The sequence below is a fragment of the Dicentrarchus labrax genome, unplaced genomic scaffold (assembly GCF_905237075.1).
Source record: "Dicentrarchus labrax unplaced genomic scaffold, dlabrax2021, whole genome shotgun sequence".
Classification (NCBI taxonomy): domain Eukaryota; kingdom Metazoa; phylum Chordata; class Actinopteri; family Moronidae; genus Dicentrarchus; species Dicentrarchus labrax.
This window is the reverse complement of record NW_026136706.1, coordinates 17,699,983-17,726,434: the sequence shown is the minus strand read 5'-3', so window position 1 is coordinate 17,726,434 and position 26,452 is coordinate 17,699,983. Positions and strand designations below refer to the sequence as shown.

The 26,452-nt window shown below is 41.4% G+C and overlaps 2 protein-coding genes across 4 annotated transcripts; both read right to left on the bottom strand.

Moving 5' to 3' along the window:
• Window positions 1-4,138: 4,138 nt before the first annotated feature.
• Window positions 4,139-14,334, bottom strand: si:dkey-229b18.3 (zinc finger and BTB domain-containing protein 11). 3 transcript variants are annotated; one of them, XM_051404836.1, is made up of 8 exons: window positions 12,844-14,334; window positions 12,412-12,479; window positions 11,919-12,147; window positions 9,246-10,657; window positions 8,631-9,215; window positions 8,169-8,384; window positions 5,380-5,520; window positions 4,139-5,115 (listed from the first exon to the last, which is right to left on the bottom strand). In XM_051404836.1, the coding sequence occupies exons 1-7, from the start codon at window positions 13,187-13,189 to the stop codon at window positions 5,416-5,418; spliced, it is 2,961 nt and encodes a 986-aa protein (XP_051260796.1). In that variant the 5' UTR covers window positions 13,190-14,334; the 3' UTR covers window positions 4,139-5,115; window positions 5,380-5,415. The 3 variants fall into 3 exon arrangements, with proteins under 3 accessions (XP_051260796.1, XP_051260797.1, XP_051260798.1); XM_051404837.1 differs by having other exon boundaries at window positions 8,169-8,381; XM_051404838.1 differs by having other exon boundaries at window positions 8,631-9,185.
• Window positions 14,335-16,136: 1,802 nt separating this feature from the next.
• chaf1b (chromatin assembly factor 1, subunit B) lies at window positions 16,137-26,169 on the bottom strand. Its single transcript, XM_051404839.1, has 14 exons — window positions 26,075-26,169; window positions 25,226-25,361; window positions 24,454-24,586; window positions 24,146-24,266; window positions 22,978-23,081; window positions 22,744-22,840; window positions 22,497-22,581; window positions 22,144-22,237; window positions 21,943-22,012; window positions 21,750-21,841; window positions 21,484-21,643; window positions 20,138-20,713; window positions 18,690-18,778; window positions 16,137-17,150 (listed from the first exon to the last, which is right to left on the bottom strand). The coding sequence occupies exons 2-14, from the start codon at window positions 25,349-25,351 to the stop codon at window positions 17,050-17,052; spliced, it is 1,848 nt and encodes a 615-aa protein (XP_051260799.1). The 5' UTR covers window positions 25,352-25,361; window positions 26,075-26,169; the 3' UTR covers window positions 16,137-17,049.
• Between the last annotated feature and the right edge of the window lie 283 nt (window positions 26,170-26,452).

The window sequence follows — 26,452 nt, the reverse complement described above, 5'->3', positions numbered from 1 at the left end:
TTGCTGCTGGGGAGAGAGAGAGCACATATCCATACAGAACGCTCTCTCCAGCCCCATTCACACCCACACACCGCTCCCTCCCTCTTCTCCTCTCCCCCACACACATACATACACACACACACACACACACACACACACACACACACACACACACACACACACACACACACACACACACACACACACATACACACACATCCACAAAGATACAACATCAAAGAGCCGACACCGCCGAAGGATTACTTCAGCCACACACTGGCTCCTCAATCCGGGTCTGTTCCTCTTATGGAACCCCCGCTCGCCTGGCTGCACTTGGTACAGCCCAAGCATTCCTGCCAAGTAGCTTTCACACATGGAGGGGAAGCTTGTCTCAAGCAATTGCTGACAAGCTACAAACAAGACAGCCTCCCTTTCCCTCTCTCCCCTTTTTTTTCTCTCTCTCTCTCTTTCGCTTTCTCTCAACCCTTCAACCTAGGTCTGCTCTGCTCCAAGCCGTCCTCTCTCCTTCCCCTCTCCATCCCCCCTTCTTTTTCCTCCTCTCTCCTGTCCTCTCTCTCTCCTTCTCCCCCATGCCTCCCTCCCCCCCTTCTCTCTCTCTCTCTCTCTCTCTCTGAGAATGTTGGGGCCCCACTAGCATAAATTGTCAGCTGTTCCTGGGCGTACTCTCCATGGCTCCCTAAACTCACATAAGCCCACATATGCAGTCGCTGGTGGGACAAGGGTAACCCAAGTAAGCCCTGTTGGTTATGAGTCTGAAAAAGTATACCGAGGCCCCCGAATAATGCTGCAGCGTGAAGGCACTGAGAGTTTCACTCTATAATAAGCTGCAACAGATACTGAGGCTAATGGTATTGCGGGGTTAACGTCAACATACTTTCTTTTCGGCCTTTTAAATTCATTAATGCACACATTAACACACTCTCATTAGTGGTGTCACACTAGTAATGTCACCTTTGTGTACTGCTCTGTCCTCTCCTGCAATCAAAGACAGTTTATTCAAAGTCACAACTCACAAGCAGGGTTACTCCGTGTCAACGCAATGCATTTTTTATGTCTAGCCAGAAGTCATTGAAGGGTGTCATCATTCTAGAACTTGTTTTTAAATGTGCTCTAGGAATAAATTGATTTGACTTATAATTCTCTCCCTCACTCTCAGATACTACACATTGGGGGTGTCAGGAGGTTTCCAGAAGTAGTGGTTGATATGGCTGGAACCATTTTGCATTGTAGACTTATTGTTGTCAAGCAGCCATTGTTATCCACTAGTGTAGGCTGTCATCTAGTGTCAGGTTTGGGTACTGTTGGTTTAAGGAGTTGAATAAGTGCCACTTCAAAACCTGTGCAATATTGTAGCAAAAAGGACAATTAATTCACTTGAAATCAGAGATAGAATAACAGAAACAATTATATGTTTGCGGTTCTGCTGGTGGAGACACTGGCAGTGAAACCTGATTAATCCAAAAAATGGGAAGTGATACACTTAAAGGAGAAAGAAATATGAATGGGAATCGTGGTGCTTTTTGCTGAGTCCGACAGAGAGCGAACAAAGAAGTCCCTGCTTCCTCTGTCTGTCTGGTTTGATGAACATTTTCGTTACAGCACATATACCAGTGAGATTTCTTTGCTGAAAAATTCTCTTTTGACTCGTCCCACTTCACAGCTTGTGAGAGATTCAGCAGCAGAGCAGTTCGGGTTTCAGCAACTTGCCTCAAAGACACTTGTGCAAATGCTGAGCCTTTAACTTATGTCCTGTACTCGAAATAGGGGGACGTATGGGGGGGGGGGGGCGATTAGTGCAATGTATAACAGGCTGTGAATGCATTCTCATATCCACAGACAAATATGACCCAATTAAATATCTGTCAAGTATTCCATGTATGTATTGACAGCCTAAAGGAAGTATATCTGACAATATTAGATTTTTTAGGGGTTTTATTGCCTTTAATTGACAGTGACAGCTGAAGAGTGACAGGGAAAGGGGGGAGAGAGAGGATGACTTGCAGCAAAGGGCCGCACATCAGCGAACCCTGGGCCGCTGCAGCAAGGACTCAACCTTCTTCCTGTGCATACAAATGTCTAAAAAGTTGACATATATCTACAGAGGCACCAGCACTCAAACACAACCTGCATTTGTGGATTACAGGATGATTAAAGCGTTTCAAAACTCTAAATACAATATCAAACTGTTGTGTGATCATCTGTAAATAAAAAAAAGAAAAAGATATCTAAAAAGTTATTTTAATTGAAGGGAAAAAAGGTGATATTTCAACACTGCAACAATAGCTTTGATTTCATTTCATTTAATTTGTTGATCTATCCCACAATAAAAATCGTTTTAAACATTCAAAAGGGGGACGCTGTTAGAATGATGAACTTCACGTTGGCTTTGCATACTACATGTAGAATACTGGACGTTTATTTATTCATGAATCACAGACCTATCACCAGTGCTGAGACTAGTTTGACTACACCGAGAAGGAGGTGAGATAAACAAATGAGAAAAGACTGCAGAGACAGCTACTAAGGGAGGATGAGATTAAACTCCATCTAAGAGAGCACCTCCCACCTTCTATAATGAGCTATTACTCCTTGCAGCACCTTCAGCTTGCGGCTCACCCTTACTTTAGATGCTCTTTTGTACTGACAGCACATCAAATCCTCCCTAATCACACAGCTTCGGATGTCTGCACTGTCCACACGATCCATCCTGGATTACTTTTTCCATGCTGGGATTTATCTTAACAATGTTGTTGGTTTTATTGCACTAGTGATCTGTTTTTATCTGCATATCTTTTTTGTTAAGCAGTGCAATTTCCCTGCATATGCCTCTCCATCCTTCAGTGCTTTCTTATTATGCTAATATTAATGAGAACGGGACAAAATGCAAATTTGTAACTTTCTGTTCTGTCGTTTTGATTTACATCTGCAGTCAGAATACATTTGGTTTAGGCGAGTAATGCTGCACACATACCTTTCCCCAAATTCATGTATATGTTTGGACATTCAGTATATTTATACAGTATATATTTCATTTAGAGGTCCAGTGTGTGACATTTAGGAGGATCTATTGGCAGAATTGGAATATAATATTCATTGGCATGTTTTCATTTGTGTGTAATCACCTGAATTTAACTACAGAGGGAGTGAGTCCTCTTTCATGGAGGCTGCCATGTTGAACCGCCATGTTTCTACAAAGAGCCTTTGGTGTCTTTTGCAGCCACATACAGTTTCTCCGACACGCTACCCTAAAATCCTAGACACTAGTCCTTTAATTTATTCAGCAGCCTTAATTTCTACAGTTGCTGTGAACTCCTGCTGCTTCATTCCACACCTCAATATGCCTTCCTTGTCTCCTAGAACTATTATTTGCTTCTACCCATCCTTGCTGTGTATTTCCTATCCCAGTCTGTTGTTGTAGTGGCCAAATGTCCTCCAGAGGGATCATGAGTTTCATTTTAACTTAATTGAACACAAGTCTGTATTTCATCTCATCCAGCTGCACGTGATAATATAAAGACCTCTATTTTAGCTGCAGATGAGTCAGTAAGAAAGGATGCAAAGATGTGTGATACATGCCTAACGCTCTTCTTCATTCTTCCTGGATCATGACCTCCCCAGACAAAACTCCTCATCCTCCTCCCGCCTGGATAAACGCAGCGCTCAGAAATGCATAACCCACTGCAGATGCATCCAACAATCCAGTGTCTATTCACCACCACTATATTTGTGTATGCAGTAGAACAATGTCATACAGTTCATATTTTGTATGGAAATGTTTTCTCTCCCAAGACGGCATGTAACAATTACTTTGTTTCTCTTAATGTGCTAATTATTTTCTAAATTCATTTTTTTTTAATTAAAGAAAAAATTCCTAAAGCCCAAAACAACCCCTTGTTATTTCAGTAAAAAACCTAAATATATTAAATTTAATATTACAGAAGACAAAAAAAGCAAATACTAAAATTATTTTACAATTAATCAATCTAAATAGCTGATTAATAGTAGTTAATCGACTAATTGTTTCAGCAATCCTCCTCAAACTCCAAACATAACTCCCAACTCCAGATAATTGTGTCTCTTTCAGTTTCAGTGTACAGTATATATAAAACCCCGCAATCAAAGCAAGAATAACAAGATATAAAAAGCAAAAATTTATTCAGTCTTTTAACAGATAGCAAGAGACAGCTCATTTATTTCTAAAATCAATTTGTGAAACATAAACATCTCTTCATGTGAACACATTGCATTGACTCAGTAGGAGGGGAATTTGAAGTAGAACAAGACGAGTGTCTTGGATTGAAGTGGAAGAAGAGATCAATAAAACATCTGTAATGACACAGTTGTGTTGATTAATATTGAGAAATTCACATTAAAAACCAGACACGTTTCCCTTTTTAAAATTGGCAGCCTTAGAAAAGACAGTGGACTACAAACAGCCTGCAAATACACATGCAGTGGTGTCACCATAAAAGCCCATTGTCAAATCCCGACTCATGGGCTATGAGAGACGAGCAGATCAATACGAAAGGAGGGGCAAACTAGTCAAGTTAGCACACCAAAGGACAAAGACCCACTGAAACACCCAAAAAGGACAGTCTCACTCCTAAGACTCCCTCTAACTTCAAGTATTCCCTCCAGCACTCGCATCACTTCAAGTATTCCCTCCGTGGAAACCTTCAATTTCATTACCACTTCTTAGGTTTACAACATAAGCCATGATATAAGTGCACTCAAAATTCATCTATACATAGAAAAATAATGATAACAATAAGTAGCAGTAATAGTTATAACAATCACTTTACATTTCATTTTATACACAACTGTGACGTTAAATCACTTTATACCGTGGCATCACATTCCCCGCCCCCTGAGTGTAATGTTCAAGTTTAACCTTCTGTAGCTACGGAAAAGCAAACAGGACCAGCAACCTTGGTTTGGTTATTTAAATAACATTAGCAATCATTGACAACAGCAATGATTAGAAATAGAGTAATTATGCCTTTCCACAGACCGTTGTGCTTGTGTGTGACAGATGCATTATGTACAAGCTGCTGATCGATCATGTGCCTCTGGCTTCAGTCTGTTCGCTGGTGTCAGACACTGACAGCCTTCATCCTGGAAAATAAACACGAGTGTTAAGGAACAGAAGAGGTACTCCAAAGAAAATCAATGTGGATGTTGATCACAATGCACAGGGGTGTATTGACAGCTTCTGCAACAAGTCTGAAGAGTGAGAAGAATCATCTGCACGCCCTCAACAAATGGAGCTTCACTTGCAGACAGCGTCGCACAAGATAACAGATGTGCAAACCAAGAATGAAGCATCTCAGCTATTTGGTTAAGTGTAGCTCAGCCTTGAAAGGTGTCACTTTCACCCACCTCAGTCTCGCTGCTAGAGCAGACCCTCCAGCTGCCTCAGGAACCGGCAACAATGCAGCTCCGGCATTTGTACAACTTGGGGTCGTGGGTGCGGATGTGGTTCCGTACATTCCTCAGACGAAAGAACGTCTTGCTGCAGAGCTACACAGCAGAGAGGGTAAGACAAAGGGTCAATGGCACAGGAATGAACAGAAGAGGACAACGGAGAAGCTTTGTGATTGACCCCAACCCTACAAATGAGACACTAGGGATGTCACAATACCAGAAAATTTGTAGTAAATACAAATACCAGTGAAATTCCATGATACTCTGTAAAGATTTGATACAACAGTAAAAATGTTTGCCATGGATCCCCATTTAATATTGAGTGTATCTATTGATACAGAGTCCTCATCCAATACTTGATAATACAGGTGAAAAGGTCTTCACTGCATTAAGAAAAAAATGCCTGCATCCAAGTTGTTCCTTAATGTTTTTTTATACTTCACTAAATAACAAGCTTTGCTATAAAATAGCTTAACAATCCGCTCTGTAATCCTAGTGTCCTGCAGTGTTTGTTACTTCAGTGCAGCCTTTGCCTGAGTTACCTGAATGAACTGTATTGTGCTGAGCGTTTATTTTCCTCGTCCGTGCATCTTTTGTGCAGATTAGATTATTAAATTACTCTTTTTGGCTTTTGTCTCACTTGCAGTGATGTGTTCTCCACTGCTGTCCGTCTCTCTCCACCAAACAGCAGCTCAGGTACCCCCCGCGGTGGGTGGGGTTGAACTTCTGCACACACGCACACAGCACAGCCGAGTGGAGAGACAGTGTTGAGAGTGGACGACGAGTTGTACTGGGCACGAAAGCTTTGTGAGTACAAACACTTGCGCAGTTGTGACATTAAACAGTACTGTCATGTCTTAAGACTGCTTGGTACTGAAGTATCGGTTCTCGTGACATCCCTATGAGACACCATAGCAACGGATGAGGAAATATGATTTCACAGCTGAAAAAATTGTCTTTCCATAAAACTTTGTTGTCTATGCAGTAGAAAGACACAAATTAAGAATGCCTCTTGCTCATAAAAGGTAGAAAACCTAAAACACATTTTCAAGCAGGAAAAAATGGGCGGTCTGGTCACAAACTTTCTTGTATTACAGCAGAAACAGAACACTAAAATATGTTTCTGAAAACATTTGAGGCAAGAAATAGACTAGTTACAGAATCTTTATCAGTCCCTCCAGAAAAACGCAATTATGCGATCGCATAATTAAAGGCATAATCAGCCAAAGTCTGCATATTTATGCGGGGGCCGCATTTTTTCAAATATGCCGCACTTTTGCCACATAAATTGCCGATTTCTGCGCAAAATATGCGGGGCTTGCATGATTTCATAATCCCCGCATTTTCGTTGCAAAAAAGTCACATATCTTAACAGAAAGTTGAAAAATGTTGCGTTTACTTCACACAAGAGCAGCCATTTTCCCCTGTTGCCATGGGAACGTTATGAAGTGATGTAATTATATAGTTATAGTTTTCATTTTCACAGTGGACTGTTGTAGTTTCATTCAGGAGTGCAACTTTACAGTTGTAAGATTGCACTTTTTTGTTACCAGTGGGTTAAATCATACTTGTTTCAAAAACCTTACAGTTGTAAGTACATTAGTAGTATGTAAATTTACGTTACAGTAAGAGATTGCACTTTGTGCATTGGAAGCACTTATTTTAACAGAAGATGTCTGTTTTGTATAGCTACCTCTGTTAAACAGGAAGCACACATTTTATTTTTTTATATTTTATTTATTCATTTTTACAGAAGTTGTAGCATATTCCCTTTGTAAAGCTACAGAACTTGTTTGACTCATCAATGTTTTGTAAGTTTGAGCCATGTGTTTATTATGGTCTGAAATAAAACAAGATGAGAACTTAAATATTCCCAGCACTTTCTGTGATGTAGTATGCTTGCTTATCATAGGAAGTAATAAGAAATGACTCTTTACATTAAGGTAGTAGCCTAGTGAGAACAGGGTGTTGGGGGAATCACTTTTTTATAAAACCCCTCTTTCAATCAGACTGTCTGAGGAGGCAGGCATGTAAAAACGTAGAAGTACAACCTGTAGTTTGAACAACACACCTGGAACGGGCAAAAGTCTGCCAGATGTTGCGGAAATAAGCGGGGAGCTCTGAGTGCAGGTAACATGCTCCTTTGCATATACTACCCACATTATAATAATACAAAACAGGTTCTAAGTCTCCCTTTAAAAAGGAATAGTTTGACATTTTGAGAGCATGTCTTTCTTGATGAGACTTAGGTGAGAAGCTCAATGACCATCTGAAGTTTGTACGACAAATATGAAGCTACTGCCAGTGGCTGGTTAGCTTTGCTTAGCATAAAGGCTGGAGACAGAGTTAGTGCATTTCTGTCTGAAAGAATTCAACTACCAGTTGTCTTGTTGGCTTAATCTGTATAAAGTATAACAAAGTACAATATATCCAAGCGTAAAGTGGCATTAAATGGAGAAGCCAAGTACTTCATAATGGTAATTCATGTTCATTATTTTACACTACTGCACCACAGTGCCTAGGACCATGAGTTGGCAACCATGTGTTATAAAAGTCTGCTCCTTTTTTTTTTTTAAACAACCAATCGTGTATCTCACTACACAACTGTATTTCACTCTAAATCACATAGTTTACTGCATAGCGGGAATAAAATGTGCAGTGTTTCGGTGCTCTGGGTCATAATTTTCTATCCCTTAGAGTCATGTGGTTCTGGATTGTTAAGGTTTGAGGAAGCCAGGGCTTACCAGACATGGCCAGTGCTTGCCCTCGATGTGCCTGAGGCGATGCATGATTAGAGCATCACAGTCCTTGTAGGAGGCTGGGCACTGAAGACAGGCATGGGCCGCCTTTGGGACTTTGGGAGCTTGACTACGAGGCCCTCGAAGCTGCTTTAGCCTTGCACGTCGTACAGCATCCTGCATGACACAGCTCCTGGTGCTCAGAGGGCGTCTAACTTGCTGCTGGAGATGCAGGAAAAAGACAGGGAGGGAACAGGTATAGATGAGTTAACTAAAATTTTGAATATGTATATACATGCAAAATCTAATTATTAGATAAAAAGGAAAGTAAGAAGTACAGATTCCTGATTATATTACAGTGATTTTCTACAGTGTTGTTCCTTTACTGCATTTTTCCTATATGGTTTACTATGTTCCCTCAAGGAATCACCGCAGTCATCATAAATCACTACCCTCTCTTTAATTTACCTTTGGCACAGTCCTTGGGGCTTTTGAACCTGCAGATTTGGCCAGGTGAAGAGTGTTGTTTCGGGAGTTTGACCTTAGTCTCTGAACCTTGCTTTGGCTCACGCTCCTCTCCTCCCTCTCCCTCTTCACTACAGGCAGGGTGGGTGTCCCTCTGGCTCTCAGGGCCCTGTGGGGGGACTCCTCCGTTCCAAATTTCTCCCCAACTTGTGACACAGAGCGTGTTAAGCAGATATCCACGCTCTCCTCCTCTTTCTTCAGTGCCGCCATCGCACCCCCTGCTGGCCGACAAAAGCTGAACAGAAAGCCTGAGTCCAGTAATTTGATGGGGGGCTTGCTCTGGCGCTTGCCCAGGTCTGGTGAGGGAGGATCAGAGAACTGTCCGACTGGCACAGGTTCTGCTGGCTCCTCTTTGATGACTTTGTACAGAGGGTGGTTGTAGATAGACTGAGGAGGTGCCTGCTCTGAGAACTGGAGCCCACCAGGTTCATTAACCTTCACTCTCGGTTTAGTGTCCATGACCCCCCTGACCCCCTGGGTTCCCACCTTCCTCCCCTCCTCTCTGGGCTTACACTTTGTCTTCTCCACCTCTCTGGGCTTACACTTTGTCTTCTCCACCTCTCTTGTGGAGCCCCGCCTAAGCTTGCCCTTTGTTGCTGGTCGGCTGCTGTTGTAACGCAGCGCTTTGACCGCCTCTATAGTGGCTTTGTTTTTGGTCTGTGTCCACTCTGAGGGTGCTGAATCGTGGGGTGTGTGGCCGTGGTGATTGTTTGATGGAAGAGGGAGACCTGAGATAGAGTATTCAGCTGGTTCTGATTTGATCCGGACTCTGTTTCTCATCAGAGATTTGTTGGTGTTGTGTCGTAGAGCCTGCTGGACAGGATGATGGGCACGGTCACCCTTCCTCACTGACCGCCTCAGTTCCCTCCCCCCGAAGGATGGTGCAAATATGTCTGGTAACACACCTTGACTTCGCATGCTCCTGTCACTTGGAGGGACATGTCGCGGGACAGTCTTTGGCCTCTTTGTTTTCATCTGCTCCTTGCTGACTGGACCCAGAGGCTTGGTCTTTACCGACTTGTTGAGGAGACGAGTGTTAACAGGGTTACAGAGGGGAAGTGACAGTGTCACATCAGTAAATGGTAGCCCTGGAGAAGTGGAACGTGGTTTCCGCCGCTTGGTCAAGGAATAGTTGTTGGCCTTCAGCTTCCTCAGTCGTTTCTTTTGTCTCCAGCCGATCAAATCTTCTGGTCTGGGGAGGAGGGCGGTCCTCTGTAACCCAAGAACATTCATCAGCTTGTACTTCTCCTGTGCTCTCGCATAATCTTCCTCATCCTCTCCAACTTCCTCAACTTCTTGCTTCACTCTCACAGGGCTACACACAGCGCTAGGCCTCAATCTGGAGTTGCACGAGAGCCGGGTGACAGAGTGAGGTTTTTTGTTTCTCCGAGGGGTCTCTAGCTTGGGAAGCAATCTCTGAACCTCCTTGGCAGCACCAGGAGTGGAGCGGAGAAGACGGGTGTTTGATGGTGTTATGGGCGAGTAATTCTGTGACTGTGGGGTAGCCATGGCGTGTCGAGATGCAGTAGCTTTCTTTGAAGAGGGAGATTTGAAGTCCATGAGCTTCATCCTGTGTGAGGGACTCAGAGGGAGGCCATTATGGCCTTGGGGTTTCGGCGTCCTGCGCAAATTGCGTCTTGGACTTCCTTCTAAAGACTCATCTGATGTATCCAGCGATACACTGAAACTGTTGGTTATACTGTGCTCTAATCCCAAAACCCTTTTCCTTTTGATTTCCCTCCGCTGGCAGTGACGCTCATGACATGCACCTGCACAAGCTGAGGTAAAGCCCTTGCCAGGATAGAGTCGCTGTTCCTGCTCTTTCATGAGAGCCGAGCAGGCTTCCACGGCAGGCCACATGCCCAGATGACGGGCCATGGCGATGACTTCAGGTAGGTCCTCCTGGCGAACACACAGAGTGGAGGAGTAGGAGAAATCCAGCAGAGACAGAAGGCTATCCTCACTGAAACCTGAGGGGGACAAAAAAAAAAAAGAGCCTTTAATTAGATATGCTGAACCCTGGTCAATCAGTGAGTGAGATGCGTGAGATGAAAGTGACTCAGTGTAAACAGAGGATCAGAGAGACAGCAGGCAGAGTGGGAGCAACGTATAAATATGACGGGAGACAATATAACAACTGCTTTAATCAGGGCCACTTCTGCTCCAATCTGACAACACACATCAAAAGACATAAGTAAATGAGAAGACAGACTATGGCTGTGTCCCAATTCAGGGTCTGGATCCTTCAACTCCGGATTTCTTGACCAAATACGGCACGACAAACTGATAAGCCAGACCATTTTCAAAAGGACTTTGAAATGCAGCCTCCTTTTTGCCTGAATGACCAGCGTATTGTTTGCAGCTCTGTTTCCTAAAAACCTGGTGGGTGTTTGAATGATTATGAGAAATTAACCTTGTAAACTCAAGTGAGGAATTGTCATGTGACTTCATTCATCAGTCACTGGTGAATGAACTACTAGACCAATGGGAGAGAGCTAAATAATGGCATTATCCCCTCTGTTTGTTCTTGCCTGGACATGTTAATCAAAAAGGACAATACAGAAACACTGATGTTTATATTTAAATGTATCATTAACTAGAGTTAGTCGATTAGCTGATTAAATAAATGATTGACAATAAAATAGTTGTTTCAATCATTATTAAAGCAAAATGCCAAACATTCGCTGGTACCAACTTCTCAAATGCAAGGGTGTCACACGTAGTCATAGAAATATCTTCGCATTTGGACTGTAAAGTTAGTAAGTAATTTGAGTACATCACCCTAGGCTCCGGGAAATTATATATTTTTTTATATTTCATTTTATAGAGTAAACAATCAAATATTCTGGATATTAACTAATTGACAAAAGTCCACGTTCTGTTTAAAAGAACGTGTTTTGAGACGTTCAAACCCCAATTTCATTTTCATCCCCACACATCTTGCCAACTGCTTGTCGATTACTGAAAGTTGCAAACAATTTTGGAAGCAGCCGACCCAACTGGCACTTTAATCCGCAGTTGCAGTCCTATTAATAACTAGGTACACTTAAAGAAGAACACTTTAATGCACAGATGCTTCATTTTGTTGTCTCTGAAGCTTGACTGACTCATCTGAGGACATGGTGCAGGCTCAATCAGGTCTTTATGTCCAGATCCATCCCCTAAACTGACGCAGAGCTAAAGCAGTGATGTTTTCTAGTGTCACTTTGGCCTCAAGCCATCTGTTCTTACCAGTGAGATCTATGTCTGCTTTCATGCTCGAGTCCATTTCTGTGAAAATTTCCTGAAAGTGATCGCTGACGGCCGCCAGAACAGCTCTGTGGGCCAAGTAGGGTCGCCCGTTGGTGCGCAGGGTAATGTCACAGAACAGCCCCGCCTCCCGCTGACTCCTCAGCTTGCTCAGCATGTCAGCGCTGTGCGACTCCATCGTCTTTGTGACACATTCTCTTCCGCCCAGTTCCTGAGAGGCAAAGACAGGAGCCCAGAAGCAGATAGAGAGGCATCATTACAGGAATGTAACGTGTGAGAAAGCACATAAAAAGTGTGAGAGCAGGATTAAGTGAGAACGAGAGCGAGAACATGAGATTTAAAATGTGCAAGGAGGAGGAAGAAGATGAGGAACGGATAAAAACAAAGAGGGGGCTGAAGGTTTGAGGAAAATTACCTCAGGATAGTTTTACTTATCGGATTACAACACCCTCTTTGACTCTGGGCTGCGATTTACCTCTGTTTTCTTGGTGCGCTGACACTCTACACAGCCCAGGACGAAATCTCTGATCTGGAAGTACATCCCTGTGAAGAAAACATTAATGCAAACATCAGACTATATATGGCAAAGAAGACTTCATTCTGTGGTACAACTTCAAAGACTCCTTGAGAAGGACAATAATCTCAAAATGCCACAACTCCACAGACATTTGCAGTATTGCCTTTTGCTCCTGATAAAAGCCAGGAGCTGAAATGTGTCATCTCACAGACCAGGAGCATAGTTAACAGCTGTCATTCAGGTTTGGGTAAGTTTCTTTGATTGAGTCGATCATTAGTAAATAAATAAAACCCCTCTAAATAAAAACAGTCAAGATAACCAGTAAGAAGACAGAAGTTAGTTTACAGTGTGCTGTCCTGTGAGATGTAAGGCAGGCGGTGATGTTCATACCTTCCCACCAGTAGTTTTCAGCCACGCATTTGTAGGTCTCCTCCAGGGAGAGATGGCGCTGACCAGGCCGCCGCCGGTGAAAGGTGGAGATGGCCTCATGTCTCCGGTCCTCATCCAGAACCTCCCGGTAGTTGATGAAGCCCCTCTCCAGCTTCTTGCGGTACAGCATCCCGTCTATCATCTCAAAGTTAGGCGCCCACCGTGCCGATGGTCCACACCCTTTCGAGATCCCGGCTGACTCCATCCCTCCGGCTCCCTCTCTGTCTCCATCCGACCCGGGTTTGGACGGACAAAACGTCTCTGCTTTCGCGTAATGAGCGCTGGTGTGGGTGCAGTCGCCGGCCATTTTAACCGGTTTTATATTCTGGTGTGAAAAGTAACTTTGTCCAGGCTGAAAGAGACCACAGCTTCTTCCTCTTTGAAGTAACAACACCAAAAAATCTCTCTCTAGCTCCGGCTGGGTCGCTAACCCTTGGCGCTTTTCCCGGCGGAGAGCTGCGAGCCAAACTTTACCCACCGACCTGAAACAAAGTCCACGTGGATACGGTGACAGCAAACAGACCACCGACCTAACAATAAGTCCCAACACACTCTCTGTAGACACCCTGCTAACAGACCGGCGTATCCCAGTGGACGGCTACAAAGCCACTTAGCTAAAATGAACCGTAACGTCTCTCATTGTGGCTTATAAAAACATTTTCTCTTTTCTGGGGATACGGAAGAAAGTCACCATCAGATGGGAGTCAGCAGCATTTCACTGGAGGCTCCTGCTTTGTACCCTAGCTGTCAGTGAGGGCATCATCACTTCTCTCTATCCAAACACTTTCTGCTAACATCCCTAAAATATCAACATAGTTCCACTTTCTGTTCGGGAAAAAAAAACATTGGCTCATATTTCTGTACTAATTTTTTTTTTTTTTTTGTAACGCTACGCAACAACATCCACACGAAAATGTTCTTGACTTCTCCATCCAAGTGTGGATAATAAATGCAGCCAGGAGGAGTATCGCGCCAACAAACGCCGAGCCAAGTGATGTAAAGTCGCCACTTTCACGGCGACCACGTAAACAGGCTTCACCGCTAACCGCTCACCAACCGCTCACCAACCGTCCGTCTTCCATCTATTTCAGGGGCCGGGAGTGGCCTCCGGGGCTGGGGGACGGCGGACAGCCTCGCCGCTGGCGTTAACTTGAGATTTCTTTTCGCCAACTCGAGTCGGAAGCAACATGATGACGCAGCTATCAGCTCAGCATCGCCACTTCAACGACCTAACAGCGAGGTTGCCTCCGCTAACAGCCCGAAATGTTACAAATCACCGCCGGGTCCCCTCAAAAGCGACCCAACAAGCTCCGGTTAGACACCCGACATAGTTCATTCCTCTCTCGCTGCCGCAAATCCAGTCTGGCGGTCAAATAGTCCAATTTTTTAAACTCGTAACCTTCTGTTTGTTGCTAATCAGCAGCCTAACTGAGCCTAGTCTTCCCCCCGCCTTCAGACAAAGGCCATTAGCAGAAGCTTTAAAGAGCCTCTGCAAGACGAAATGTGATTGGACGATGGAGCTGTCACTCAAGTTAGTTTTTTACCATTCCTAGCAAGGTAGGTTGTTCGCACACGACGCCAGCATTCTAGTATTTGCTTCACTTGCTGCCCAGTCAAGTTAAAGATGATACACCTTTCTTTCTAAATATAGGATGTCAACGTTGTCGAGTTTTTTATCCTCTGAAGAAAATGACCTGACATTATTTAGGTAGAGCAAATACCATCACATTATTTTAGACTTTAAAATGTTAGCTGTCACTATCATGTTAATGTCTGTTACAAATATTCTAATACAGTATTTCAGTAATATAATTGTTTTGGGTCCAATTTCACAAAATAATCTTCAAATCTCAAAACACCAAATTCAAACCTACAAATTATTTTAGCCTGATAACCTCACACAGAACAGAAAATGAAAACATCTGTATCAAATAAATACACTGTCAACATCACAACATTGTATGTTCATTACTGAATTAATTCGTATTTAATCCTTGTTGCATTAAAACAAGTTATTATAGAATACTGCTGTCAAACAGTAGATAATTGTCATTAAAACAAAGAAATGGTAAATTAAAAGACTATTCGAGAAGAAATTGGCAATTTGTGAAGAGAGATGTCGAGTAATTGATTATGCTGCACCTTTGTTAATACAGATACCCACAGTACATCCTACATTCATACAAAACAAAATGAGGACTGGGATGTTCATCTGTTTTGGTTTTAATTTAAGGACACCAAACCTTGTTTTTGAGTCACTATTCAGTTTACAGTTTTCATGTCAAATGCAGCGAGCAAAAATCAAAGGATATAATATTAAAACACAATTTACACTACAGAACAAACCAATATTCCTCTATTTCTTTCCAGCATTGCCACAGCGGTGAACTCTATTAGCAATTATTATGGCAATATTAAAATAAGGAGAAATGCTTGCAAACACATGCTGCACAATCTGTACATGTAATTATAAGCATTGAAACGTATATGAGAGGTGTAAGATTTAGTTTTACTCTTTGTATATTAGGTCGGCATTTTGTGTTTCAAGGTAAGAATTTACCAACTCTTGTTGGTTGTTTGTATTAAAAGGTTTGCAAAGTGAAACCTGAGCCAAATCAATCATACAATACTTTAAATACAGTCAGGGCCACCATCGAAGACACAGGACACATCCTCTGTATTTGGAGGATTTATCAGCCTTGGAGTATTAAAACATACATGTGCTGGGTAACTTACTGGATGATCCCTGTATTCAAGTGTCATTAGGTTTAAATTTGATTTATTTTGTGACAATTAGAAAGTGAAGTATTCATTGTTTCTCTACCAGCATTTTCCTGGCAGTATGGAGAACATTTAGATGACGTAGAGAATTAAAATCAATAGAAAATATAACAGTTACATGTAACATATAACTGGAAACCACAAATAAGAAAAAATAGACCTGCTTTTCCTTTGCAGTCAAAAACTTCTGACCTGAGGATTTTTAAAATCCTGGCTAGACCTGAATTCATGGAGACAAACAGCCATGCACATCTACTTAAAAACTTTGTAGCATTAATTCTACATTCCTGTATTCCTGTAAATATGTCTCAGGAGGTGTAAGCCTTCTAATCCATTCAGCTTTAACACAGACAGCCTATGAATGATCATTTTCCAAATAGAAAATAACCTTTTACATAACTACCAGCTGCTTGTTAAGGAAGCATGAATCATCCCACAGCCATTTTCTGCAAACCGCTTAAAAATGCCCCATATATGAAACATCCTTTATTAGACAATGAGAAAATGACTCTTAAATGCTTGACAATGTTGAGTTTTTCATTCAAGTTGTTGGTCAACAGTCTTAAGATAAAGACTATACAAAGGTGTCACAAGGAAATAAAACCTGAATCGCTTTTCTTTTTTCTTTCTCAGGCTTTCAAGGGCAATTTTTTTTACAATCACATATTAGTGAAAAGAGATGACAGAACTTTCCTTTTTTTACAACAGCACTTAAGCATCTGAATGTAAAAACAAAAATCAAATATAATACAATTACCTCAAAACTGTATGATACAAAACACACACGACTAAAATAAAAGTTAGTTCAAGGACACTTACTGCAATGCAGTTTGTTGTATAACTGAGTACATTATCTGAGGTTCAAGCTTCATCTACTAACATCAAGTACAGACAATATCAGCCAAACACACAATGCTTTTGTACTATGTTACATCCACGGGGAGCCTCAGTGGTTTTGTACTGAGGCTTCTTTAAAGGACCAGTGTGTAAGATTCAGTGGCATCTAGCAATGAAGATGAAGATTGCAACTTCTTCCCCTTCAAAGTGTGTAGGAGGAACTATGATGGCTGCAAAAAACATCACTATGTAGAGCCAGTGTTTGTCCGTTCTGCTACGGCTACTGTAGAAACATGCTGGTTTAACATGGCAACCTCCGTGGATGCCGACACAGGATGTCTGTAGATAAAAACAGCTCATTCTAAGGAAACAACAACAACTATTCTTATTTTCAGGTGATTATACGCTAATAAAAACCTAGTTATGTATAATATATTCAATTTTTGCCGATAGATCCTCTTAAATGTTACACACTGGACTTTTAACTGTCCCCCTCTGCTATATGTACTCTTTTCTGATATCATAGCACTGCGCTGTTCCCAGTAAACACTAAGCCTGGGTGACACTGGTGTTTGCTGGGGGTTCGCTGGTCTTGGGCCGTTTGGACTCTGGAGGCTGGCACACTGGATCTGTGGGAGGAGAAGGACGCTCTGGAGAAATAGAAATGAAGACAAATCAGTGACAGAAGGGTTACACATTATAGCCTGTTTCTGTGTAGACTATGGTCCTCTGCTGTGATGTAAGAAACCGTATGGAACTATAGTTAGTTATTATTTTGAGATCTGTGAACCTGGCAGTAAAAAGTCAAAAGAAGTCCGACTGAGCAAGAAACATGAGCAGTTAAAATGAACATACAAGCTTTAAAGGTTATATATACAAAATTCACTTGCAACTGGATGTTGCACTAGAGCACCAGCAGCTAGACCAGAACAATGCAACGGAAATAAAAACTCACCAGTCTTTTAGTATTTCTAACAATCACCAATACTGTTTTTGTCAATACAAACCCTTAATTCACAGAGTTAGATGAGAAAATATCAGGCAAAAGGGCTGCATTGGCTGCAACATGAGCCAATGTTGGAGACAAATACGCCCGTCAAAGCCACTAGAAGTAATCCCTACAGATTTGGCCCTTTTGTTTAACCAGGAAAAGCCACAGTATCGCAATTGCTGGCCACCAGACTCAATAAAAACATTGCAACTTCATTCAAAGTGGACAAACAAAATAAAACTCACTAAAACTGTCTTTGTTAGTCTTTCTACAGTCACCAACTCTGGTTTGTTCAAAATAAAACTTTAATTCACCGACGTAGATGAGAAAAACAGCAGATTCAGTCACTCAGCTCATTCTCAGCTCAGGACAACATTTATGCACTATATCTCTACAAGGCAAATACCTTACAGTTTACAGACCCACACCCTGGCCTTTGGCCTACCATGCTTGCCATAGCACACAAACACACACAATGAAGGATTATTACTGTTTGAGTGTGCTAACTTTTCCTTTACCTCTAAACAACGTGGTTTGGGTTATCAGGCTATGCTATTAGTTTATTTGTCCGATTGTCTCATAGCTTGTGTTTCTTGCTCCATTGGACTTCAGTGTAACAATGTCACAGTGTTCCTAGATTTCAGCACAAGTTTACTACAAGTTTATGATACCCACTGGAAATGATGGTCAAAACTATAAAAATAAGCCCCAAAATGTAAATAGTAAAATCGTTCGAGTTTTTACGCTCTTGCTTTTCTGCCAAACTATAAAGAATAATACATACAGCAGATGTCATTTAAGTGCCTGGACTTATAATAATATTGTATATCGAGGCACAACAAGAGCACAGTTTCTTTATAAATACACTGATCACAACTAAGGATGCACCAGTCCGGTTCTGGCCTGATTGAATGGACCTTTTAGCGCAATGGCAACCCCTGGCCTCACGTTACCTTACATAAGAATGCCTACAAGGAGTTTGATGCAGTGAAGAATACAGATTTAAAATTTGGGGAAAAGTGTATAGTCGGATACTCTTATTCCATTCGGTATCAGGTGAGAAGAGTTGGATTGATGCATCGCTAATCATAACCGACTGCGGGGACTAAGGCTGCCAAAGAAGGCAGCATCGTACATGATTTTGAATCATTCAATTTCTGTTGTGATATTTGCAGCCAAAGTAGTTGCTCTCACTAACCATGTTTGGCCTTCTCAGTGGAGGAGGGAGTGCGGAACAGTGAACTAACAGCTGGAATTCTTGATGCAACGGGAGTCAAAGATACTCTCCTGTAAACAAAGACAAAAAGCACGAATGGTAAAGACCAACAGAAAACACACAGGCATATAATAGGACAATAACTGGACTCTTCTACTTAATTAATTCCCTGTTTTTGTTCTCTGGATTCAGTTGTTGCATACTAGTAAAACTAGTCAAGACTAGCCAAGGCAAACGTTCCAAGTTACAGATACGAGGCAAAAACAAAAGCTTGTGCAGACCTGCCATTGTCTACACACAGTCTGTCAGAGTGATTATTATTTTATCGTCAGTGGGGGGTCCAACGAATCCCTCATACCAGACAGGGCTTTGTTCTCACTGCCAGTACTAAGCACATGCACACCAAAAAAACATCCCATTACAGCTATTTATATTTTTCCTGAATTAGTAGAAAAACATAAAAAAATACTCCTTTTACACATTTTAGTATTCATCTCTGTAAACTGAATCTTTAAATATAACCATCTTAGTTACTTTAATCATTAGTGGGGGAGGGAGGTGGATGCAGTATGCTCTGTGTAGTTACTTCCTCAGTCTGACTCACAACTTATTTGAATAGTTCAAGTTATTTCCATAAATTACCATATGTACGCTTGTGTGAGGCAGCACGTGCTTTCTTCACACTGCCTACAGTACATATAAACACTGTTTTAAATACCCGTAATGCAAGAGAACATTTAAATTACCTTAATCTTGCTGCACGATTACTAACTAAAATTTCACAGCGACCCCATTATGACCCCCAGTGATGGTTTCACTATACTGGCTTCCTGACACATTTAGGATTAAATTCAAAACCCTTCAGGCTACTTTTGAGGTGTTATACAATTTAGCTCCACCATAGACAAAGTTTAAGACTATTAATGACTAAGCTTTTGTTGACCTAGTCAGAAAACTGATCTCACTATTTAAATAGCTTTTAAGATGCTTTTATCATTTTTTTTGCAACTGTGAAGCACTTTGTAACCCTGATTTTGAAAAGTGCTATATAAAGTTTTACTTATAAAATTATGTCAATTACATAACATAAAATCCTCACATAAATAACAAGTGATTTTGGCAGTGTGGACATTCTTCACAGGGGTCAGTAACTTGGAGACAAAAGCATCCAAATCACCTATCTGAATACTGCCATAACAAAATAAAACAAAGTTTCTAAAATATGATACATTCAATTATTAATTAACAATGTAATAATCATTATCATTAACTCTCACCTTCCCTCATATGCACTGAAATACCTACATGCCAACAATCAAAGCATTGCTGTGCCTTTATACAGAGCTTCACACTTTAATAATAAAGTAACTCACGCTTTGCCTTTTACTCACTGTGACAGAATAAAACATGATCACTCGATATGCATTTACCTTGGGGTGGGCCCCTTTGGGGTGGTTGTACCCTTAGGCGTAGTGGGCCCTGGAGTATTTGCACTGTTGTGGACTTTTGGGGTGGAGGGAGTGAGGGGGGTGATGCGTGGCTGTGTTTTGGAGGAGTTGGTAGGGGTGAGAGGAGCAACACATGGTTGGGGAGTAGAGGGTGCACTTGTGCTTGCTGATGTTGGAGTCTGAGGTGCTGAAGGAGCTGTGGCTTTAGGGGTGGAGGGCTTTCCCCAGCCCTCCAGGGTATTGAGGGTGATCCTACGGGGCTGAGGTTTAGACTTGGCACTGGGGGTGCTCTTCTTCTCTTCTGGAGGGGTGACAGAGGGGACATCTTTGCCATGGCTGGTTTGGGATGTGGGAGTCGGGGCTGAGCTTGGTGGCTGGGTCACAGGAGATGAGGTCCTGGCCGATTTCTTGCCCCTTTTCTCAACACCACTGTTTGGGGCAAAGACCTCCAGGGTGGGGGGCTCCTTCAGTGGGGTGCCCAGCTCCCCAGGAGAGAAGGACAGGAAGGAGCAATAACCGTCTGTAGAGGACACAGCTAGGAAGGAACCATCACGAGACCTAAAGAGGATATAATAGAAAACGTGTGGATTTTGTTCCCCATCACATACAACGGAATTGCATTAGGAAGCAATTTCCTTATGGCTGGAATGGAGAGTAGAAACTATGACAGACACTAAAAACTAAGAAAAAGAAAAAACTGAATTGGCATAATGTACTGTCTACATTTTAATAAATGCAAATAAGATTGTTTTTTTAAATGCTAAAAGGCCTCGGTCCTAGTCTGGTTCAAGACATCTGAACTCTTCTGATTCTATTCTTACTCCTACATTTGTTATTAAACAAAGCAGCTGTCCTCACTGGTTCTTTGGAGGCAGACCATTAAAGTAGCAAAATAAACATAGAAAATCATCATAAAAAAACCCAATATATTTGTCCCATAAAATTAATATTACCACTCCCTCTAGAAAAGCTGACTCTCTGTGACAATGTTGATGGATTTATTAAGATATGTCAGCCAATATTAGACACGGTGGACCCCTCTGGTCTGAACTTTGTGCGATGTAATTGACAATATTGGATCTGACAACAACATATTGAGTAATTCAAATGTATTTATGTCATCCCAGTCGTGTATGTGGATGTGTTTCTTTTCTATTTCGTTGTGTATTGTGTTAGTAAAGTTGAGACCCCTTCTGTTTTGTTAAGGTAGTTAAAATTATTTTTATACATACATGAAACAATCTTATGTGTGTACCTACCAGGACACACACCACAATTCACTCCCACAAAGATTATTCAAAAAGGTTTTTAGCTATGCAAGACTTTACCATGTAAGGTCGCTGAGTGTGTGGTAGTGGACGTTGGACACCAGGCCGAAAGGAAGAGTCTGCTGTGTGTCATACAGAAAGATGGAGTCCTCAGATGCCACAGCAAACACCATGCGGTACGGCAACTGGAATACATTGGGAAGAGTCTGTATAGAACCATCTGTAGAGAAGAAAGAGAAGAAAATGAGGAGCACATACAAGTAAAACAGAAGGGACTTAAAGGGTGCAGACAATAAAAAAAGGGAGGACTTCATTATCATCCTTGCCTTCTCCTTTTTTGGTTCTCAGTTCAAAGTAGATGGGGCAGCAGCGCACAGCCAGTGTAGCTTTAGATGGGCATGGTAAGTGGGCAATAGGCCTAAAACACACACACAGGGATTTGTGCATCAATAACAGCGTCAATATATCCAACACTGACTTTGAAAAACTATAAATATCACAGCATGTCACAAAAGTTACCTCTTGAGGCTCTTCCTGGAAAAGATGTAGGTAGTATTTATGACATTTTCTCCTATCTCCACACATCCAGCTGAGGTTAAAAGGGGTGACAGCAGAAGATAGAACTTGGTATATAAATTATCATTACTAGGATATTATACACTAAACCTCACCAGATAAATGCCAAGTAAAACTCATATTTTGAGCATGCTGTGTAGGTACCTGGGGCGAGCAGGAAAGACCCATCTGGTGTGAATGAAAGACGTCGAAAAAATGACCTCATACTGTCATCATGGAACATTCGGTACTGCTTGACCTGCAAAGATTAAAAGAAAAGGTATATATGTTACATGTCTCACTCACCTGACAGCAAAGCAGATAGATTTTTTTATTTCAAGACCAAATTCCCAAATAGGGAATTATAAGACAAATACTAAGAAGTCTCATGAACAAGTTTTAGCCAACAGGTGGCAAAAACAGCAACAGGAGTGAGAATAGAGTTTCATGTAGAATAATCTCATCTAAAAAACTCAATAGGGTGACTCAACTGAGAGTAATCAAAAGTTTCTACTGACCTCTCCCTCTGCAAGCGGCCCAGAGCTCATTTTACTGATACAGAAGGCCTTCTTCTTGGTGTGAGTACTGTACACACGCATCACTCTGAAAGAGAGAAAAAATAAAAACACCTCAAGCATCAAGGGTTGCTGAAACCACACTGTCAGTGACTGGCTAAGCAACAGCAAATACGAAACAGAAAGAGAAAGGTTAGACCCATTAGGCAGGCCATATGTTGTTTGAAAAAGGGTGTCTGTGTTTTTCTACCTGTCACAGCTGAGAGTGGCTACATATTGCCCCAGAGGATCCCAGGTCACCCCCTGGACATAGCTCTTATGGTCATTCAAGATACATAGCTTCTGTCCTAAAAACACAAAAACAGTTGGAACCAATGTAATTTATACAAAGCCAAAATAATCGAATTTGCATTACTAAAATACTTTATAACAGATTAAACTGAATCAGTGGAATATACATAGATATCTATGAATCTAAGCAAACCTTTGTTGATGTCCCACATAACAGCAGTGTTGTCAACAGACCCAGACACCATGAAATTTCCATCTCGTGTCCAGCAGATGTCATAAACATCCTCTATGTGTCCCCTAAACAAAAGACAAAAACAAATTTAGATCATTAAAATAGCAAATTGCAAAATGGACATCTCTTATCTCTCCCACTTGTCTGTCTCAGTGATTTTAAGTGCTGACATTGAAAATGTCTGACATGTGACAGTCAGTTTTGCAAAGGAAGCTAAACTGGGAGACACCAGTGAGAAGATAAAATATGACCATACAAAATCACTGCACTCACTGTGGACTATAATACGTCAGGGCAGGATTTTACAACTTCAAATATCCTCAAGGTGTGAATTAGGGTGAATTAGTTTTTTTTTGCTGATCCGGTCCGAGTCATTTAACATTGAGTACCTGCCGATACAGAGTCCTGATCCGATACTTTAAGATAATACAGGGGCACAGTGCACACTTAAAGAACATTTAAGTTATTAAAATCAATCCAATATATATGGTTTAACAATTGACTTGACAATAGACTAAAGTAGAAAATATGTTGCTGTCTGGAGGGATTTTCTCCAGTGTTTGATGCATTCGGTGCAGCCTTTGCTCAAGTTACCTGAATGAACTGTCTGTATTCTGATGAGTATTTATTTCTGTCATCTCTACAGCTTTTGTGCGAATTACATTAATTAATTACCCTTATTAGCTTTTTGTTCATGGGGCTCTTGTTGCACTTTGAGTGGCGTGGTCAGTGTGGTTGTGTCGGCTCTCTACCACTGTCTGTCTCTCTTTTCACTGTTTCACCATGGGCGGGGCTCTCCGTGCTCTCACAGAGCTCAGCACAATGGAGAGGCAGACAGCACACAGATCTGACAATGGCTGCACCGTGCATGAAAGCTCCACAAATAAAAACAGCTGTGTGACAGCTGGCATAAAACCATTGGGTTGAAACAGCTCAATATAGCCGATACCGACCTTTGAGATTGGATCAGGTCATCCCTAGTGTGAATTATTTTATCCTGCCTGGACAACTGCAAGGTGAACAGTAGTAACAACAACAAAGTAACACTAACCACACAGGGCCACAGCCTGAGGGTTGTTAGAGGTAGAAATTGTCTTAAATTCTTGACTGGCCTGGCAGAATTGTGTACCTTAGTGTCTTGACCACAGACCAGCTCTCCTTGTTGAGCTGAGCATCTTCATCCTCCTGGAAGATGGGGGTCTGCTCAGGCTCCTTAGAGTCATTGAGCTTCCACAGCAAAATCGCTGCATCTGAAACCAAATAAAAACCACACAATTACTAAAGGCTATTGTATTTTGTATTTTAGCCGTAGTATTAAAGTATAATTTCTGTTTTGACAATAACATCCCCAATGCCTTAGTGGTACCTTAATAGTGACCCTTAAGACTTTACATAGCACAGATTTTACCTTGCATCTGTGTGTTATATGTGACATACCATCTCCTCCTGAAGCAAGCAGCTCTCCATTAGGGCTGAAGCGCACTACGTTGACAGCCTTGGTATGTCTAGCCAGATTAGACAGAAACTCCACCACTGCCTTCCCGTCTGGGCCCGTGTCTACCCGCCACAGCTGCATCAACATCAGGGTAAATGGTCATTAAACAGCTTACATACCACAGCTAAAGGTAAATATAAACCGATTATTTACTAATTTTTACTCAAAGTAATATTTTGTAAACATATGTAAGGTGTGTTTTGCTAGTAATTTGCATATCAATCATACAACTCCATTGTAAAATATGGCGGCTTGAGGATGACTTGTCTTACGGTATACTGCAATTTGATTACAAATGTACAAAAAGAAGACTATTTTTACTGCTTTTTTCATACCTATTGATGTATTTCTAACAGGTTAAATGTGTACAAATCTGATTAAATGTTGTTTGGGGAATCCTGTGTGAGACACATTCACCCATTTGAGGTCCTGGGAAAGGCCCTAATTATGTCCTATTAAGTATATCAGAATGAAAATTATTTATTTGATATATATTGATATTACGTGACGTTTTCTTCAACAAATAGCGCAAACCCCATTCTTTTGGACCTGCACATTTGCCCTTACACCGGCAACCATTAAGTTTGCTTTTATGGTAAAGTAACATTTACTTTGTGTGATAAATCCGTGCATGCACAGATTTACATTTTACAAAACTGTTGGTTCATCACTGCATTACTAACCAGATGCAATAATTTCTCTATCTCCACTCACTCTGACTGTGGTGTCCACTCCAGCTGTGGCCAGCCGATGAATGCGTCCATCTGAGCTGTGCTGGAAGTCCAGACTGTAGACTGGCTCCTTGTTGTGCCATGCGATCTCACACGTTACCAACTTCATTTTGTATAACCTCAGGAAAGAAAACATATGATACTTCAGACTGGGGCTGCACAATATATGGTAAAAAATCATACATAGTTATGTTGACAGATATTACGATTGCAGTAGAATTCATGATTAGTGGGAATTATAGTTTTTGCATCACAATTTTTATTGGGAATTTTTTTTTTAAAATCATGATGACGTTATATTTGTCTGAATCTGTAACAAACCTGTTTTCTTACATCAAGAACAACATTTGTAGGCCAGAGCATCTCTGCAGCACTACAGTGCTTCATGATAATACTGTTATTCTGTTGATTTACATATTGCACTTGGCCATATTGCAATGTCGATAATATTTAAAATAATTGTGCAGCTCTACTTCAGACAAATTTAAATGGGTTGATATTTGCTCGGCAGCTAGCACAGTCGTATATCTCTACATGTTGGACAATATGGACCCTGTATAAAGGAATGCAGAGTAAAGTAAGGTAAGAAACAATTGCTAATTATGCGACACAGTCACTGGGACTGCTACAACCAGCTAACACCCTTAGCAGTGAACTTAGCGGCTCTGTTGGTGTGATTTGTGGCTAAAGTTATGGACGAACGACAACAACATGTATGTGTATACGTGAGCCACTGTTCGCTCACAACTATGTTCGCTGCAAATACAACCGAGTTTTATCAGTTTATGCTTTGAACTGAAGTTATATCGAAGTAGCTTAGAGTGTGTGTTACCTTCTTCGTTGTCCAGCTGAAGCGAGCAATAATTTCCCGCGTACGATTCGTTCAAAACTTCCGGTTGAGCAGGCTGCAGTGATTGGACGCAAACCCGGAAGAGAGGAGACTTTTTGTGTCGTCACGTTCTTGCCCCCTTTTTTTGGCACGTTCACTTTTAGTCAAACTTGTAGGAGTAATCACATTACAGTGGAAAACACATTGATTACATTTAGTGTAGAAAACACACTATTGCCAAAGCATTAAGATGTTAGATTGAAATATAAAAATAAAAGTTATCATTCATAAAATCAAGAAAATAATTTATTTGTTTGTGACTAAATTGTTTATTTTATTTGTTCATGTTCAGTCAGTCTGCATTAACATTTACAGATGTCA

Bases quoted from the DNA above. Each gene is read 5' to 3' on its own strand.
- si:dkey-229b18.3 (XM_051404836.1), bottom strand. From the start codon at position 13,189: ATGGCCGGCGACTGCACCCACACCAGCGCTCATTACGCGAAAGCAGAG. The intron at 12,480-12,843 runs GTATGAACATCA...TTTTCTTCACAG, and splicing joins TGAAAACTACTGGTGGGAAG to GGATGTACTTCCAGATCAGA. The intron at 9,216-9,245 runs GTGGAGAAGACA...AAGCCCAGAGAG, and splicing joins GGCGGGGCTCCACAAGAGAG to GTGGAGAAGACAAAGTGTAA.
- chaf1b (XM_051404839.1), bottom strand. From the start codon at position 25,351: ATGAAGTTGGTAACGTGTGAGATCGCATGGCACAACAAGGAGCCAGTC. The intron at 22,238-22,496 runs GTCAGTAGAAAC...TAATCTTTGCAG, and splicing joins GGCCGCTTGCAGAGGGAGAG to GTCAAGCAGTACCGAATGTT. The intron at 21,842-21,942 runs GTAACTTTTGTG...TGTGTGTTTTAG, and splicing joins TCCAGGAAGAGCCTCAAGAG to GCCTATTGCCCACTTACCAT.